Raw genomic sequence first — 16708 nt, 5'->3', positions numbered from 1 at the left:
GTTTCAGAAAAATTAAAACTTTGTTCTTCTTTACCCCTGAATTGGTCTCTGTCTCGTTCGCGCCAAATTCTCTCCTGGGACAACCCCACATTTTTTTTGTGGCTTTTGGTGGAGAAAGCTACTAAAATTTTAAACTGTCCAGTATCTTGGGGGGTGGCGGGAAGGGGTTTGTCACCCTGTTCATTTATTTTGGTTTCACTTGGATATCATTGCTTTCGCTCCCTCCCTCCTCCTCGGCCCTCTCTTTCCCTCTCTCTCCCTCCCTCTTTCTCTCCCTCCCTCTCTCCCTCCGTCTTTATTTCTATCCCTCTTTCCCCCTCTCTCTTTCCCTCTCTCTCCCTCCCTCTTTCCTCCCTATCTCTCTCTCCCTCCCTCCCTTTTTCTCTCTCTCCCTTCCTCTCTCCCCCTCTCTCTTTCCCACTCCTTTCTTTCCCTCCCTCTCTTTCTCTGTTCCTCTTTCCTCCCCTCACTCTTTCCCTCTCTCCTCTCCCTCTCTCCCTCTCTCCTTCTCTCTCTCTCTCTCTCTCTCTTTCTCCCTCTCCCTCTTTCCTTCTTTCTTTCTTTCTTTCTTTCTTTTTCCTCTCTCTCCCTTTCTTTCTCTTACCCTCTTTCCTCCCCTCCCTCTTTCTCTTTCCTTCTCTCCCTCTCTTGCTCTCTCATTCTCTCCCTCTCCCTCTCTTTCCCCTTCTTCCTTTCCCCCCTCCCTTTCTTTCTCTCACCCTCTTTCCCCCCTCCCTCTTTCTCTTTCCTTCTCTCCCCCCTCCTCTTTCTCTCTTTCCCTCCCTCTCTCTCCTTCCTTCTCCTTCCTTTTCTCCCACTCTCTCTTCCTCCCTCTCTCTTTCCTTCCTTTCTCTCTCCCTTTCTCCCTGCCCCCCCTCTCTTTCCCCCTCCCCCCTCCCCTTTATTTCCTTTTACTCTTTTTAAAGCCCCAGAGACTCCCTCGAGCAGGTAAATGCTTCTCCAAATTGCGGGCGAGCATTAAACGAAGAAAGGCGGGTCATTTAGGCCGATTAGCTTTTAAAAATAGCCAGAAAGCAGCAGAGCCCACCTCCCCCGTCAGCCCAGCCGAAAGCAGCTTTTCTTTCTGATTTTTTTTGGGGGGGGGGGGCTTAGTTAGAAGTCCAGAGAAAACAGTTGGATAAAAAAAAACCAAGATTGCTGCCCTCTCACGCGAGATTATTCCGGCCTTGATTGAAACAAGGCCCCTTTTTCCATCCTTCCCTTCATTTCTTTGCAAAAATCATTCGTTCCCTTCGTCGTTGCTTTCTTCCATCGCTGCCCGGACAATCGTCCCTCTTCCATTTTTTCTTCTCTCTCTCTCTCTCTCTTCTCTTGGCAAAGATGCCACACAGCCTGTTGCTATTTTGTCCCCCAGCAAAAAAAAAAAAAACAAGGGGGGAGAAATACACCTCTTTTTTCCTCCCTCCCTCTCTCCTTTCCTTTTTTTTTTTTAAAAAAAATTCTCCTGCGGAACATCCGTTTTCTGCTTATCTGCCAAATCTCCCACCATGGATCAGACAAAATGGGTTCACGTGAGAGCATCCTCGCCACCCCACCCCCGATTTGCTCCAAGCCTCCTCCCCAAAGGCCAAGCGCCCCCAAATGTCCTCGCTGCCCCCAGGAAAGGGGACACCAGAGGCGTGACGTGCGACACAACTCCTAAAAAAACCAGGTTTCCTGCGGCAATGTCACGCCCGGCTCGGTTGGCTTTTCCGCCTTCCCTTCGCGCGGCTGGTGCCAACGTCTTCCTGATGATTACTAGCATAATTATTATTTTTGCAAATGCTTCTGAGCTGACGTTGGTTATTTTGGAGGAAACCACTCTTCGCTTGGCATGATGGCCCACTGAAGGTGGAGGGAAGATTCTCTCTCTCTCTCTCTCTCACACACACACACACACACACTTTTGCAATGTGGCAACCCTCCCGCTCTCGAAGCAAAGGCAGAGTTAGAATAGAATAACAGAGTGGGAAGGGACCTTGGAGGTCTTCTAGTCCAACCCCTGCTCAGGCAGGAAACCCCAGACCATTTCAGACAAAGGGTTATCCAATCTCTTCTTGAAAGATTTTCCCCCTCCTCCTCCTCCTCCTCCCCTTCTTCTTCTTCTTCTTCTTCTTCTTCTTCTTCTTCTTCTTCTTCTTCTTCCTCTTCCTCTTCTTCTTCTTCCTCTTCCTCTTCTTCTCCTCCTCCTCCTCCTCCTCCTCCTCCTCTTCCTCCTCCTCCTCCTTTTCTCTTCTCTTCTTCTTGTCCCTCAAATATTGGAGGATGCTATCATGTCCCCCCCAGTCCCTCTTTCCCTTAAACTAGAGGCCCCTAGTTCCCTCCACCATTCACAAAAGCCCTTCTTTCTGGGAGGCCAAAACGGATTATTTTAAGCAGGTGATGCCCTTCCTAGAAGCCGGAGGGCCTCCCCCGCCCCAAATCAGGGCCGTTTGGAAGTGGGGCGCAGCCATGTCAATGTCTCCTCCTCCTCCTCCTCCTCCTCCTCCTCCTCCTCCTCCCCTGTCTCCAGTTCCCCTCCGAGGGCCGGCCGGGCTCTGCTCAGCCAGGCAGCCTTCCTCCTCCTCCTCCTCCTCCTGTTCCCGTCAGCGTCCAAAGAGGCTAATCGCAGAGGGGGCAATCATTTGACTGGCTAATACCCAGAGGACAAACATTTATTGCAACCACAAGTATTTTCGGGATTACGGCGTATAATGCTTCTGAAAAGCCTGTTTCTGGGGGCATGTTGGTGTAAGCAGATTTGCCCCCTTCCCGCCCCCTCCCTCCCCCCTCTTCTCTCTTGCTTCTCTTCTCCCCCCCACCCCCCAAAGCAAGAGCTCCAAGGAACATCAAACTTCCTCCTTCTCCCTTTCCTCCTCTTCTCCTTCTCCTCCCTTCCCCCTATCCTCCTCTTCCCCTCCCTTCCTTTCCTCCTCTCGTCCCTCTCCCTCCCTGCTCTCCTCCTTTCCTTCCTCTTCCTCCTCTTCTCGTCCTTCTCTTCCTCCTCTTCTCTCCTCCTCCTCCTCCTTCCCCCTCCTTTCCTCTTCCTCCTTGCTCGTCCTTCTCTCTTCTTCTCTCTTCCTCTTCCTTCCTCTTCCTCCTCCTCCTATCCTTCTTCCTCTTCCCCTCCCTCTTCTCCTTCTCCTCCTCTCCCCTCTCCTCCTCTTCCTCTTCCTCCACTTCCTTGTCCTTCTCTTCTCATCCTTCTCTTCTTCTCCTCCTCCTTCCCCTTCCTTTCCTCTTCCCCTCTTCTTCTTCCTCTTCCTGCTCCTCCTCCTCCTCCTCTTCTTCTTCCTCTTCCTCCCCCTTCCCCTTCTTCCTCCCCCCTCCCTCCCCCCTCATTTTAATAACAAAGATACCAGTGATGGGATTCAATTTTTTTACTACCAGTTCTGTGAGCGTGACTTGGCAGGTGTGGCTTGCCTTGGTGGGCGTGGCTTGGTGGGCGTGGCCCCGGAAAGATATACTGCAAAATCCCCCTCCCCACCCCACTAACCTACTTTCCAGCTCCGTTCTCCTGGGCAGGGCAACCAAAGAAGACCCAGCCAATCCGCTGGGACTCACTGGGAGAGGCAGAGAAGAGAGACGGGGGCCAGTCAGAGGCGGTATTCCAAAGGACTCCAAATTTCCACTACCGGTTCCGTAGAACCAGTCCAAACCGGCTCACTATATACCCCCTCTGAAAGATACGAATTTTTCCTCTTTTCGAATCTTTGTTATAAGTTCCCCACCCCCCACACCCCCAAAGCTGAAATGGGGGTACTAACTCAACCTCTCCAAACAAATGACCTTTCTTTGCCACTCAGCCTTTTGCTGCGCCTGCTACAATAATCACGCTAATTTCCTAATTGGTTGGAGGCCGGGGAGCGGGCGCTTGGCTTTCCGAGATTAAAGCTATTTAGCCCGACTCTGCATGGGGGTGCGCTTTAATTTCAAAAAAAAAAAAAAGAGAGACTCACAATGAAGGACTGACACAAACCTCGGTCCCGTTGGACGCTGGACGCTGCTCGCTGCTCGCTGCTGTAGGCCTGCCACAATTTACAGGTGGGCACACAAAAATTGCCCCTAACTTGATGTGGTCACCAACTTGGACTAATTCAGCTAATTATTTGCCCCTTGCCATTTTATCTTTGTTTTGCCACTGTCCTATATATATATATATATATATGTTTGTTTGTTTTCTGATATACACACACACACACACACACACACACACACACACACACACACACATATTTTCCCCCTCCTGGGAGGGTTTTCACTCCGCTCTGCTCCCAAATGCCACCAGTGCCTGAAAGGGCTGCCTTTTGTGAGCCCGAGGCACCTACCGGTGGAAGTAAAAACCCAGATACCTTACGCCCACTTCTAACCTAATAATTATCCCTCTGAATGCTCCTAAATTAAATAAGTGTTTTTTAGCTACATGACTTTGAAAAGAAAAAAAGAAGTGGGGAGGCTGCTTTCGCGCACTGAACGGAGAAGCCAGCGTAAAAATTCCCCGCTTTGCTCTCTTTGGCAAATGGGATACGATTGCATTCCTCTTTCTTTCTCTCTCTCTTTCCTTCTCTCTCTTTCTTTCTGGTATTCATCTGGCTAGCGTCCTGTCGGTGTGTGAGAGAGTTTTGAGGGCTGTTTGGAAACTGAAACCATATTTTCTGTGTGAGCAAGAAGGAGACAGTAAGGAACCTGGGCGGGGCTTAGCTCAACTGTTCTGTCCTAGAGCTGCTTGGTGCTGTGAAACTGAAACTCCTCTGCTTGTGTTTTGCCTTTGGAAGAGATTTCTTTTCTTCAGGTGGGAGGGGAGTAGAACTCCTTAATGATAATCAGATAATAATAATAATAATAATAATAATAATAATAATAATATAGGAAATACTCTAAATGCTCTGAGGGTCATTTTGAAAAATCCTTTCTTGGGAGCCCCTAGAAGCCAAGAGGAACAGACGTGCCAAGATAGATCGATCGATCGATCGATAGATTGATTGATTTTGGGGGGGTCTGGCATGAAGCCTAGGGGAACGTGGGTGGGAAGTCAACTTGGAGAAAATAGAATAGAAGAATAGAATAGAATAGAATAGAATATAATAGATGAAGAATAGAATAGAATGAGAACTAATTAGAATAGAATAGAATAGAATAGAATAGAATAGAATAGAATAGAATAGAATAGAATAGAATAGAATAGCAGAGTTGGAAGGGACCTTGGAGGTCTTCTAGTCCAACCCCTTGCTTAGGAAAGAAACATGGGGGGGGGGAAAATTCCTGGAGACTGAAGAGGGCATCAACCATTTTAACTTGAGCATCTCGGACGGTTCCCGGCTCTTTTGGACATGTGTGATAGGATATATGTGGGATTAGAACCCTCTCCCTTCTATTCATTGCTTTGCTATGACCAAAGGGTTGGACTTGACAGTTCTGGAGGTGTAATTCTACGACCGTGCCTGAGTAATCTGGCGGAGAACCTCAACCGTTTTCCTTAAGTCGTTCATGATTTATTTAGGGTTTTTTTTCTCTTTTTCTGGCTTTCTTTCCAAGGCGACCACGAAATTGTGAACAATATGTATGAAACGGAGGCAGAGCTCCTGGCCGGCGAAAGCGCAGAAGAGGAGACGGAGGACAGCATCATGTCCCCCATCCCCATTGGGCCCCCCTCCCCTTTCCCCGCGGGCGAGGACTTCCATCCCAAAGAGGGGTCTCCGTACGAGGCCCCCGTCTACATTCCCGATGACATCCCCATCCCGTCCGACTTTGAACTGAGGGAATCTTCCGTTCCCGGAGCAGGATTGGGCATCTGGACCAAAAAGAAGCTGGAAGCCGGAGAGCGATTCGGGCCCTATGTGGCTTTCCCCAGGACAACGTTGAAGGACACGCATTTCGGATGGGAGGTAAGAGCTTTCTCTCCTCTCCTGGGGGAGCGCAAGATCGTCGTAACAGATCTTTAGGGAAGAGTTTGGGGGGCGGTATCAGAATCTGATTTGGAGTGGGAGGCCGAGCAGCTGACAGGGAACGGGAGTCTGGCTCCGTTGGCTGTGAAAGAAACTGGGGAAGGGCAAAGTCTGGCTGGGCAGAGAAGGGGAGAGATAGAACAAGGGAGAGGGAGTTTGGATGAAGACCCAAACCCTCTTCATCCTAGGGCATGCAGGGAGGAACAGAGAAGGGAGCAATGTGAGTTGCATGGCTTACGGGGGAGGAAAGGGCCCTGATCCCCTTCCTTAGCTGCAACTGGGAACACAGTGTTTAAAAAGGGAAGCTGCCCACGGCAAGTTGTTAGGAGCAAATGTGAATTTATCTGGTATCATTGTGGCTGATCTGTGCTCCTGGCGTCTTCCCAACTGTGTGAGTTTTGCCGTGCTTTCGAGTCTGAAAGTCCTTCTCTCCTGCCCTGTCCAGTTAATTGCAGCAACGTGATTTGTTTGGATTTTTAGTTACAGTTTATATGTTCTTTGTTTTTGGACTGAATTTCCTCCGCTTAAAGACTGTTCTTGGGGGAGTTTTTTTTCTCCAGCCGAAGGTAACCTGGACATTGGGGGCAAAGTTGGAGGTACTAAAGGGACTCTTCTTAATTATGTGACCGTGTTGCCTTTGTGCCACGCCCCTTTGGGTCATCACAGAGGGGCTGATAAGATAGAAGGAGGGGTCATGTTGATGCCATGTATCCTGGCTGGGCCATGTGCGAGGGTGTGTCTTTTGTGGTTGTTGTGGTTGTTGTTAGTTGCAAAGTCGTGTCTGACCCATCGCAACCCCATGGACAACGTTCCTCCAGGCCTTCCTGCCCTCGACCAACCTCCAGAGTCCATTTAATCTCACGCCGACTGCTTCAGTGACTCCGTCCAGCCCCCTCCTTCTCTGCCGTCCCCTTCTTCTTCTTCTTCTTCTTCTTCTTCTTCTTCTTCTTCTTCTTCTTCTTCTTCTTCTTCTTCTTCTTCTTCTTCTTCTTCTTCTTCTTCTTCTCTTCTTCTTCTTCTTCTTCTTCTTCTTCTTCTTCTTCTTCTTCTTCTTCTTCTTCTTCTTCTTCTTCTTCTTCTTCTTCTTCTTCTTCTTCTCCTTCTTCTCCTTTTCCTCCTCTTCCTCCTCCTCCTCCTCCGGAGAAATCTTTTTCATGATAGTTGTCTATTCTGCAGCTCTTCCTCCTTTTCCCAAGGTCACTCTCACATACCGTTACAGCATACCTAAAGAATTTACTTTAACAGTCCAATAATACTGTGTTAATATCCTTTTCCTCCTCCTCCTCTCCTCCCATTCTCCCTTTTCTCCTCTTCTTCTCCTTCTCCTCTCTTCTCCTCTCCTCTCCCCATTTTCCTTCTCCTCTTCTTCTCCTCCTCATCTCTTCCTCCTCCTCCCCTTCTCCTCTCCTCCTCCCCTTCTTCTTCTCTCCTCCTCCTCCTTTCCTCCTCCTCTCCTCCCCCTCCCATTCTCCTCCTCCTCCTCTTCTTCTTCTCTTCCTCTCCTCCCATTCTCCTTCATCTCCTCCTCCTCCTCCTCCCTCCTCCTCCTCCTCCTCCTCCTCCTCCTCCTCCTCTTAGAATGGCAATAATGACAATTGTCATGACCGGAAAGTTCACAGCCGTAGCTGCATTTATATCACCTTCATGTCCTTAGTTACCTTTTCAGTCCCACCAGGTGAACATGCCAGGCACTGACTTTTAAGAACAGTTCCCCATCTATTACCCCAGCTTATTTTCAGTCAGGATTTGAACTCTTCCCCTCTAATGTGTCCCTCCTGGAAGGCCACTTCCACTTCCTAGGAACGTTTGAGTGGATCGTACAGCCACCTCCCCCTTTTTGTGTCTGTGGGTGGGGGTGGGGGGGTGTCTTGGCAATTTGGAGGAGAGTCAATTATGCTGAATGCCGCAAATGTTTGCTGGTTCCTGTTGTGCGCAGAATTCAAAGCTCCCATGGACGATACGAGAAAGTGAATATTGTGATGGTGGTGTAATCGATATGATAATGGGAGATAGTATACTTTTCAATAACGATTAATATTATATTGTCTATATGTATACAGTGATAATGGTGATGATGAAGATGTTTGTATTTTAACACGCTGGACACCCAGAAAGCACACTGTTCAAATATAAAAATGGAATTTGTGATATAAAACAATTTTATATACATATGTGTGTGTGTGTGTGTGTGTGTGTGTGTGTATGTATAAGCATATGCACATGTATATGTATATGTATGTATATATTATGTGTGTGTGTATGTATGTAGATAGATAGATAGATAGATAGATAGATAGATAAGATAGATAGATAGATAAGATAGATATAGATATATAGATATAGATATATAGATATAGATATTGCTTTTAGCTCAGACTAAAACGGGGAAGAAGGCTTTGACAGGATTCATTTGAGAGATTATTTCAGATTCACCTATCTCTGTATGCCCTGAAACACAACAATGTTTTCATCGTTGAAAAAACAGTTCCCCCCTCCCTTGCTGTCACTCTGCTAAACAACTCTTTCCCTGGGCTTTAAAACTGTGTACTAAGGCTATTATCCTTCTCATCTTTCCTGTTAACCTGTTTCCTTAGATCCCTATGACCATCACTTGGTTGTTTCTATCTCATGATCAAGGTAGACCCGCTTTTATGGAGTATCCTGCTATGATTGGGGTTGATTGCTTATTTAGTGCCCTATGACTATCGCTGAGTGTTGGATCCTGTGATGGATGACGCTGGTAATTTATGATTATGAACATAATTTATCACTTGTTGCTTGTGTGCACACTGAGAGCTTCTGCACCAGAGACAAATTCCTTTGTGTTGTCCAATCACACTTGGCCAAATAAAAGCTGACAATGAAGTTCTACTCTACTCTATCCTACTTCACTCCAATCCACTCCACTCCACTCCATTCATTATTATTAATTTTCACTTTGGCTTAGAAAGAAGCTAGGGAAAAACGCAGATTTCCAAAATTAGAATAGAATTGAATGGATAATAGAGAATAGAATAGAATACAGAATAGAATAAACAGAATAGAACAGAACTTTATTGTCACATTAAGTGTACACTAATCAGCATACGTTAAAATGAAATTTCGTTGCTCCCAAAAGATAACTATTGTGCATATACCCACATACACACATATATGTGACCCAGAGAAACATCGCAATTTAGTTTGAATTTGAATCTATGGATATATGTATGAAAGTGAAATATTACTCATGCATCATCACAAAATCTCCAGAACCGTAAAGCCCACAAACTTGAAATTTGGCATATACGTTCCTCTTGGCTTCTAGGGGCTCCCTAAGAAAGGATTTTTCCAAATGACTATCAGAGCGTTTAGTATTTCCTATATTATTATTATTAACACGCTCTGATGCTAAGGAGTTCTACTCCTCCCCCTCCCCACCTGAAGAAAAGAAATCTCTTCCAAAGGCAAAACACAAGCAGAGGAGTTTTAGTTTCTCAGCAGCACCAAGCAGCTTTAGGACAGAACAGTTGAGCTAAGCCCCGCCCAGGCTCCTTGCTGTCTCCTCCTTGCTCACGTAGCAAATACTCTTTCCGTTTCCAAACAGCCCTCCACTCTCTCCCACACTGACAGGACGCCAGCCAGGTGAATACCGACGGATGCTGGTAGGCCGAGGCAGAATTTTTTTCCTCCCTTCTTTTCCTCCCCCATCGAATAGTTTCGTAGCGAAGCACGGGGAATCGAGCTAAGTGTGTAATATTTACACTATATACGGTACATCCCCGTGAATTTACAAGGCGGAGATGGCATCAGGAACAAAGCTGCTTATAAAGCGATAAAGGTGGAAGGTAAAAAAACAAAAATCGAATGAAGGAATAAACCATGAACCATATCTTCCAAGCAGTTGACGTATCTTGGGCCTTCTAGAGGTGTGCGTGGTTGTTTTTTTTCGGGCCTGCTCTCAACTTCCACTTCTCGTTGCGCTTTCTGTGCACGGTTATTCCGTGGTTTACTCTCCTCTCCGTTTGTGACTTCTCACCGATCCTCAAGTTTCACCTCTTTCCTCCCCACACACCCCCAATTCAGCGAAGAGCCGAGCGGGCGGCTCGACAAATAAGTGAGATCCACCCAACCCAAATGTGTGTTTTTCCTCCGGGAAGTTGGATGGGGCTCCCTTGGCCGGTTCTCTCCATCCTGCAGCGAACAAAGATAGCTCAGAGCTCCCGGCTGCTGGCTCATCCTTTGGCGGGCAAGCTCTTCATGGCTGGAATGCTCGACGAAGCCCACTTCAGAGGCTCCTTCCCGGCGGAAAACTTCTACCCTTCCTGTTGCTCTCCTCTTTCCCCTTCTCTCCAGCCTTGGAAATTCCGGCCGGCCCTCGGATTGGAACAAGCGGAGTTGTGTTTCCTTTGGGGTGGGTGCTCTAGGGAGGCTGCTGGTGGAACGGAGGATGAGCCCTCCGAGGGAACTCAACCTGTTGGTCGGGGAAGGTAGAAAGAGGAGGAAAGGCTGAGAAATCTTTCTTTCTTTCTTTCTTTCTTTCTTTCTTTCTTTCTTTCTTTCTTTCTTCCTCTTCCTCTTCCTTCCTCGCTGCCTCCTTCCATCCCTTCTTCCTTTTTCTTCCACCTTTCCTTTCCTCCTGCCCTTCCTTCCTTCCTTTCTTTCTTTCTTTCTTTCTTTCTTTCTTTCTTTCTTTCTTTCTTTCTTTCTTTCTTCCTCTTGCTTCCTCCCTGCCTCCTTCCGTCCCTTCTTCCTTTCTCTTCCATCTTTCCTTTCCACTTGCCCGTCCTTCCTTCCTTCCTTCCTTCCTTCCTTCCTTTCTTCCTCTTGCTTCCTCCCTGCTTCCTTCCGTCCCTTCTTCCTTTCTCTTCCACCTTTCCTTTCCTCCTGCCCTTCCTTCCTTCCTTCCTTCCTTCCTTCCTTCCTTTCCTTTCTTTCTTTCTTTCTTTCTTTCTTTCTTTCTTTCTTTCTTTCTCTCTCTCTCTCTCTCTTGCTTTCTGTTCTTCCTTCCCTCCTTCTTCTTTTTCCTTCCCTCCCCTTCCCTCCCTCCCTCCCTCTTTCTTTCTCTTCCTTCCTGCCTTCTTCCTTCCCTCCCTCTCCCTTTCCCCTTCTATCTATCTTTCTTTCTTTCCTTTCTTTTCCTTCCTTCCTACCTGAAGTCTGAAAAGTCTGAAACTTTTCTTTTCCTTGCCAAATTTTTTTTTAAAAATTACCTCAATCCAAACAGCATTTCCCAACCCACCCCCCAAATTATTTTTTTTAAAAAAAGCAAACACTCTCTCCCCAGTCTCCTACGTGATGGGATTGCATTTCTCCAAAGTCTTTTTTTTTTTTTCCTTTTCCTTTCCCCAAGACTATTAAACTCCCTTCCTCGCTGATAGGTCCAAGTCACGGCACCCCCAAAATAAATCACCCCGCGTGTTCCCTCTGCAGCCCTGGGGACTTTTGCAAACCGAACCCAAAGCAGGGGAAAAAAGGCATCCCAACTCACAGCAGATCCACGTGACGGAAGATCGGGGCACCGGGTAAATCATCCATGCGTGATTTATTGGGCTAACCCAGAAGCTGATGGAATACGGAGTCCGGGAGAGAAATATTAGTCCCAAATCTATAGTGTGCCGCAGCTGCCAAATCCTGGGCTGCGTTAAGAGAGGGGGCGCGTTAAGATCGCGCGAAGTGTCCGTCCGCCTTGGGAAGGCCACGCTTGGAATACCACATCCAGTTTTTGGGGGGGGCAGGGGGTTGGACTAGAAGGCCTCCAAGGTCCCCTTCCAACTCCGTTATTCTGTTCTAAACCTCGGAGTCTTCCCCCAATCAGAGGAGGAGGGGAAAAGCTGACGGTCACATTGCTTTGAACCCCTAAGGAATAAGCAGAGATGCTTGTTATCTCCTCTATCTAGAACTTCTTAAAACGTGGTCCAAAGTGCTCCAAGGAGAGGAGGATGGGGCTTCTTTTCGGATGCTCTCTCTCCCTCTCTCTCTCTCTCATCTCTCTCTCTCTCTCATCTCTCTCCCTCTCTCTCTCATCTCTCTCTCTTTTTTTTTCTCTCTCTCTCTCTCATTTCTCATCTCTCTCCCTCTCTCTCTTTCTCTCTCATCTCTCTCTCTCATCTCTCTCTCTCTCTCATCTCTCTCCCTCTCTCTCTCATCTCTCTCTCTCTTTTTTTTCTCTCTCTCTCTCTCATTTCTCATCTCTCTCCCTCTCTCTCTTTCTCTCTCATCTCTCTCTCTCTCTCATCTCTCTCCCTCTCTCTCTCTCTCTCTCTCTCTCATCCCTCTTTCTCTCTCTCATCTCTCTCTCATCTCTCTCTCTCTCATCTCTCTCTCTTATCTCTCTCTCTCATCTCTCTCTCTCTCTCTCTCTCTCTTCTCTCTCTCTCTCTCTCATCTCTCTCCCTCCCTCTCTCTCTCTCTCTCATCTCTCTCTCTCATCTCTCTCTCTTTCTCTCTCTCATCTCTCTCTTTCTCTCTCATCTCTCATCTCTCTCCCTCTCTCTCTTTTCTCTCTCTCTTTCTCTCTCATCTGTCTCTCCCTCTCTCTCTTTCTCTCTCATCTCTCTCTCTCTCTCATCTCTCTCCCTCCCTCTCTCTCTCTCTCATCTCTCTCTCTCTCTCTCTCTCTCTCTCTCATCTCTCTCTCTCTCTCTTCTCTCTCATCTCTCTCTCTCTCTCATCTCTCTCCCTCCCTCTCTCTCTCTCTCATCTCTCTCTCTCTCTCATCTCTCTCTCATCTCTCTCTCTCTCTCATCTCTCTCTCTTTCTCTCTCTCATCTCTCTCTTTCTCTCTCATCTCTCTCTCTCTCTCTCTCTCTCTCTCTCTCTCTCTCTCTCTCCCCCACCAGGCCATGAGGTCATGCTATGCTAGGAATGAGGTTGAAAACATGGGTATATAAGGAATTGGGACCGTGGGGAGGGGTGGAGTCTGCCAGCCAGCCAGCCAGCCAGCCAAAAGACCCAACCGAGAATATCCTTGCCCTATTTCTCCCTCCATTTCCATAAGGGGTAATAATTCATCCGTAATTTGGGCGAGGAGGGCCTGCCTCTCAAAATAGAAACGCTCCGATTCACAGGCAGGAATAGGAAGTCGGTGTTTTCTTTGCGTTTTTTGGGGAAAGGGAGGGCGTCCACGAATGCCCCCCCCCGCCTCCGAATTATCATTTCCCCCACTCAAAACAAACAGAGGAGGGAGAACGGAGAATAGCAGGCTTTGGTTGTGATTATTGAGAAGAGGGTTGAAAAATGGAGAGAGAGAGAAAGGGGGGAGGGGGAGGGAGAAAAGAGGAGGGAGCAGGAAGGAGAGAGGGGAGGGAAAGAGAGAGGAGGAGGGAAAGGGGAGAGAGGAGGGAGGAGGGAAGTGAGAGAGGAAATGAGAGAGAAGAGAGAGGAGAGAGGAGGGAAAAGAGAGAGAAAGGGAGGGAGAAAGAGAGGGTGGGAGGGAGAGGAAAGAGAGAAAGAGGGAGAGAAAGAGAGAGAGGGAGAGAGAGAGAGGGGGAGGGAAAGAGAGAAAGGGAGGGAGAAAGAGGGGAGGGAGGGAGGGAAAGAAGAGAGGAAAGAGAGGGGAGAAAGGAAGAGAGGAGGGAGGGAGAGAGAGAGGAAGGAAAAGGAGAAGGAGAGAGAGAGAGAGGGAGGGAAAGGGAAAGAGAGAGAGAGAGGAAAGAGGGAAGGGAAAGAGAGAAAGGGAGGAGAGAGAGAGAGAGGGAGGGAGGAAAGAGAGAAAGAGAGGGAGAGAAAGGAGGGAGGGAGGGAGAGAGAGAGAGGGGAGGGAAGAAGAGAGAGAGGAAAAGAGAGAAAGACAGAGAGGGAAACTTCTTGTTGCACTGATGAATTGATTAATTGAAGAACCGTGGCGATTCACTCAGCGACGGCGGCAAGAAAGGCCGCCAAACAGGGCAAAAGTGCCTCTTGCTTAGCAACAGCAATTCGGGCCAGTCGTAAGTCCGAGGACCGCCCGCCTAGCTGCTTTTCATCAGGGCTTACCCCCAAAAAACCCCCAACCTGCTGGCTTGACGAGGATTTCATTCCCTCCGTCGCGGCCTTAAAAAAAGAGAAAGAAAATCGAATAAAAACCCACCCGGTCCGTTTTTAGTGCCTTCATGTTACTCCGTTGATTTCAGTCCCCCCCCCGCCAGTCAGAGATGAGATGGTGGACAAGAGAGAGAGAGAGAGAGAGAGAGAGAGAGAGAAAAGAGGTTGTCGGATTATGGTCGTGTCGCGTTTAAGCCGCACGCGGAGAGATTGGCTCATGTCTGTCTAATAGCGGCTTGTTCCAAATGTACCCTCTTGCTCCTTGTTTCCATGACACTCTCCAGACCTTTGACAAATCCGGAGGCCGGCAGATAATACCGCATTCCCTCGCAGGAGAGGAAGAAAAGGCGGGCAGCTTTTACCCTCTTCGTGGAAATTCGCTATTTTTCGCAAGGACAAACGGGTAGAAAATGACACCCGGGCTGATTATTTGGCCGTCTCTGGCGTTTGATCTCGCTCTCCCGCCTCGCCTCCCTTCCCTCCTGGGTGATCCAGTTTACAGATTGGGCCAGATCTGGGTTGGCCTGGGTGGAATAAGCAGGACAAACAAAAATGGGACTTGCACACTAGTCGTTGGTGTGTGTGTGTGTGTGTGTGTGTGTGTGTCTGTTGTACCAGTCCCTACCGTTTTCTTGGCAGGATTGTCAGAAATGGTGTGCCAGGGCCTCCTTCCTACGGCGGAGACAGAGAGGAGGGCCTGGATGCAAGTCACCCAGTAGCGTTTGAGCCAAAGGAGGGACTAGAACTCACAGTCTCCTAGTTTCTAGCGCAATGTCTTAACTACGACACCAAACTGGCGCTGAACACCACTGATTTCCTGCCCGGGAAATCCGAAAGCTAGATATGGGGAAAGGGAGACAGGGAGGAACGGGGAAAGGAAGGAAGAAAAGAAGGGAGGAGGAAGGAGGGAAGGAACAGGAAGTGGGAAGGAAGAAAAGAATACAGGGAGTGAGGGAAGGATGGAAGGAAGGAACAGAGAGGGGAAGGAAGGAAGAAAAGAATAAAAGGAGGGAAGGAACAGGAAGGGGAAGGAAGAAAAGAATACAGGGAGTGAGGGAAGGAGGAAGGAAGGAACAGAGAAGGGAAGGAAGGAAGAAAAGAATAAAGGGAGGGAAGGAAGGAAGACACAGGAAGGGGAAGGAAAAAAGAATAGAGAGGGAAGGAAGGAACAGGAAGGGGAAAGGAAGAAAAGAATAGAGGGCGTGAGGGAAGGAGGGAAGGAAGGAACAGGGAGAGGGGAAGGAAGGAAGGAAAGAAGAAAAGAAAAAGGGAGGGAGGAAAGGAGGAAGGAAGGAGAGAAGGAATAGAAAGGGGAAAGGAAAAAAGAATAGAGGGAGAGGGAAGGAAGGAAGGAAGAAAAGGAAGAAAATAGAGGGAGGGAAGGAAGGAAGGAGGGAGGGTTGAAGGAAAGAAGGAAGGAAGGAGAGGGAGGGAGGGAAGGAAGGAAAAGAGGAAAAGGAAAGGACAGGACACGTTCACAGAAGTCTGACAAGTAGGACAAACAAACACATGAAACTTTGACCTAAACCGTTCCTTTAAACGCACGTTCCAAAATGCGCTTTCTCTCTTTCGTAAACGCATTTTCTTTAGCGTTCCTATCTCAAAATCCATTCTCAGGCCCTTTAGTCGACGAACTGCATCTCAAAAACTTTCGGGAAGTGTACATAACTTCAGATCCTAGTTGCTTTGTTTTTTTAAAAAAATTATTTAAATGTTTTGTTCTTCAATCAATCAACAAATACATTCAGCGGCTTTCCACCTGGCAGTTGGGCCTGCCCATTTCGGCTCCGACCCCTGAAAAAAAGATGGTCTCCTATATTAGATATTTTTCAAATTGTTGACTTCTCCCTTCTCCCTCCCGTCCATCGGCCTGGGAAGGCTGCATTTCAGCCTCTACAGATCGTTGTCCTTCCCGTGCGGTTCAGCCTGGCTTCTAAAAAAAATGGACACGCTCTTAATTTATCATCAGTAAAACTGCAGATGGAGTTCAGGCGATAATGCGCTTTTTAGTTTATTAACTGTATTATCAGCCTTACATTTTCCAGCCTGTTCCTTCATCTTTCTTGATTTGTGTTTTTTTTTTTATATATCCCCCTCTCGACCGGCGTTTTCCTCCTCTGATGAATTAACTGTCAATTGAAGTTAGCGAGATAAATCAAAATAAATGGGCGCCGGGCACCGTATTGACTTTCTTAGTGCTTGGTTTTGAAAACACGCACACACACACACACACACACACACACACTCACACACTTCCAGAAAAACCACACCATGGTTCTTTCCACACAAAAGGAGGGACGACCAAGTAACCCTGTTGCTATTTTCCACCCCGCTCTATCCTACTTACTTTGGAAGGGCGACGGACGGACAGGGTGACTTGGGATTTCGAGATTGTGCTTCTCCGCTCGAATGCCAGAGCCAGGGTTGACTTTGGAGGGTGAAAGCCTGGGGTTAATTGTGACGGTGTGTTAACCTAGCCATTGCGGGGTTTTTTAAGCCATAGTTTAGCCTTGTAATGAAGCCAACGTCTTGCATTTTGATCGATTAAATAAAGCAGGTTTAGGAAGAGGTTGGGAATCTGGCAGATAAGCCCGGCGGGGAACGGAGATATTGGGACGATACGGACGTCAAAAGCCCATCCGGATTTACTGTAAAGTTTTATCCAGGGGGGATTCTTGCTTTCTTCTGGTGCCCATGATGGTTAGAGTTAGGCTAACCCTAAGTAGGGGTGAGGGATCATTTACAGACTCAGAAATTGGAACCAAGCTGATTGGGAAAAG

General features: G+C 47.8%; 1 protein-coding gene across 4 annotated transcripts in view; it reads left to right on the top strand.

Moving 5' to 3' along the window:
• The window catches only part of PRDM16 (PR/SET domain 16), a 233027-nt gene that overhangs the window by 103270 nt on the left and 113049 nt on the right, over nt 1-16708 (top strand). For 3 of the 4 annotated variants that reach the window (XM_087915002.1, XM_087915003.1, XM_087915000.1), the window contains exon 2: nt 5515-5864. In XM_087915002.1, coding sequence (XP_087771128.1) covers nt 5515-5864 — 350 coding nt within the window. Of the gene's footprint in view, nt 1-2642; nt 2731-5514; nt 5865-16708 lie in introns of those variants that run through there. The other variant, XM_087915001.1, reaches the window with a different exon arrangement.

This window comes from Pseudonaja textilis, chromosome 18, assembly GCF_049901715.1.
Source record: "Pseudonaja textilis isolate UNSWEBS1 chromosome 18, rPseTex1.2, whole genome shotgun sequence".
Classification (NCBI taxonomy): Eukaryota; Metazoa; Chordata; class Lepidosauria; order Squamata; family Elapidae; genus Pseudonaja; species Pseudonaja textilis.
This window is presented reverse-complemented; position numbering and strand designations above follow the sequence as displayed.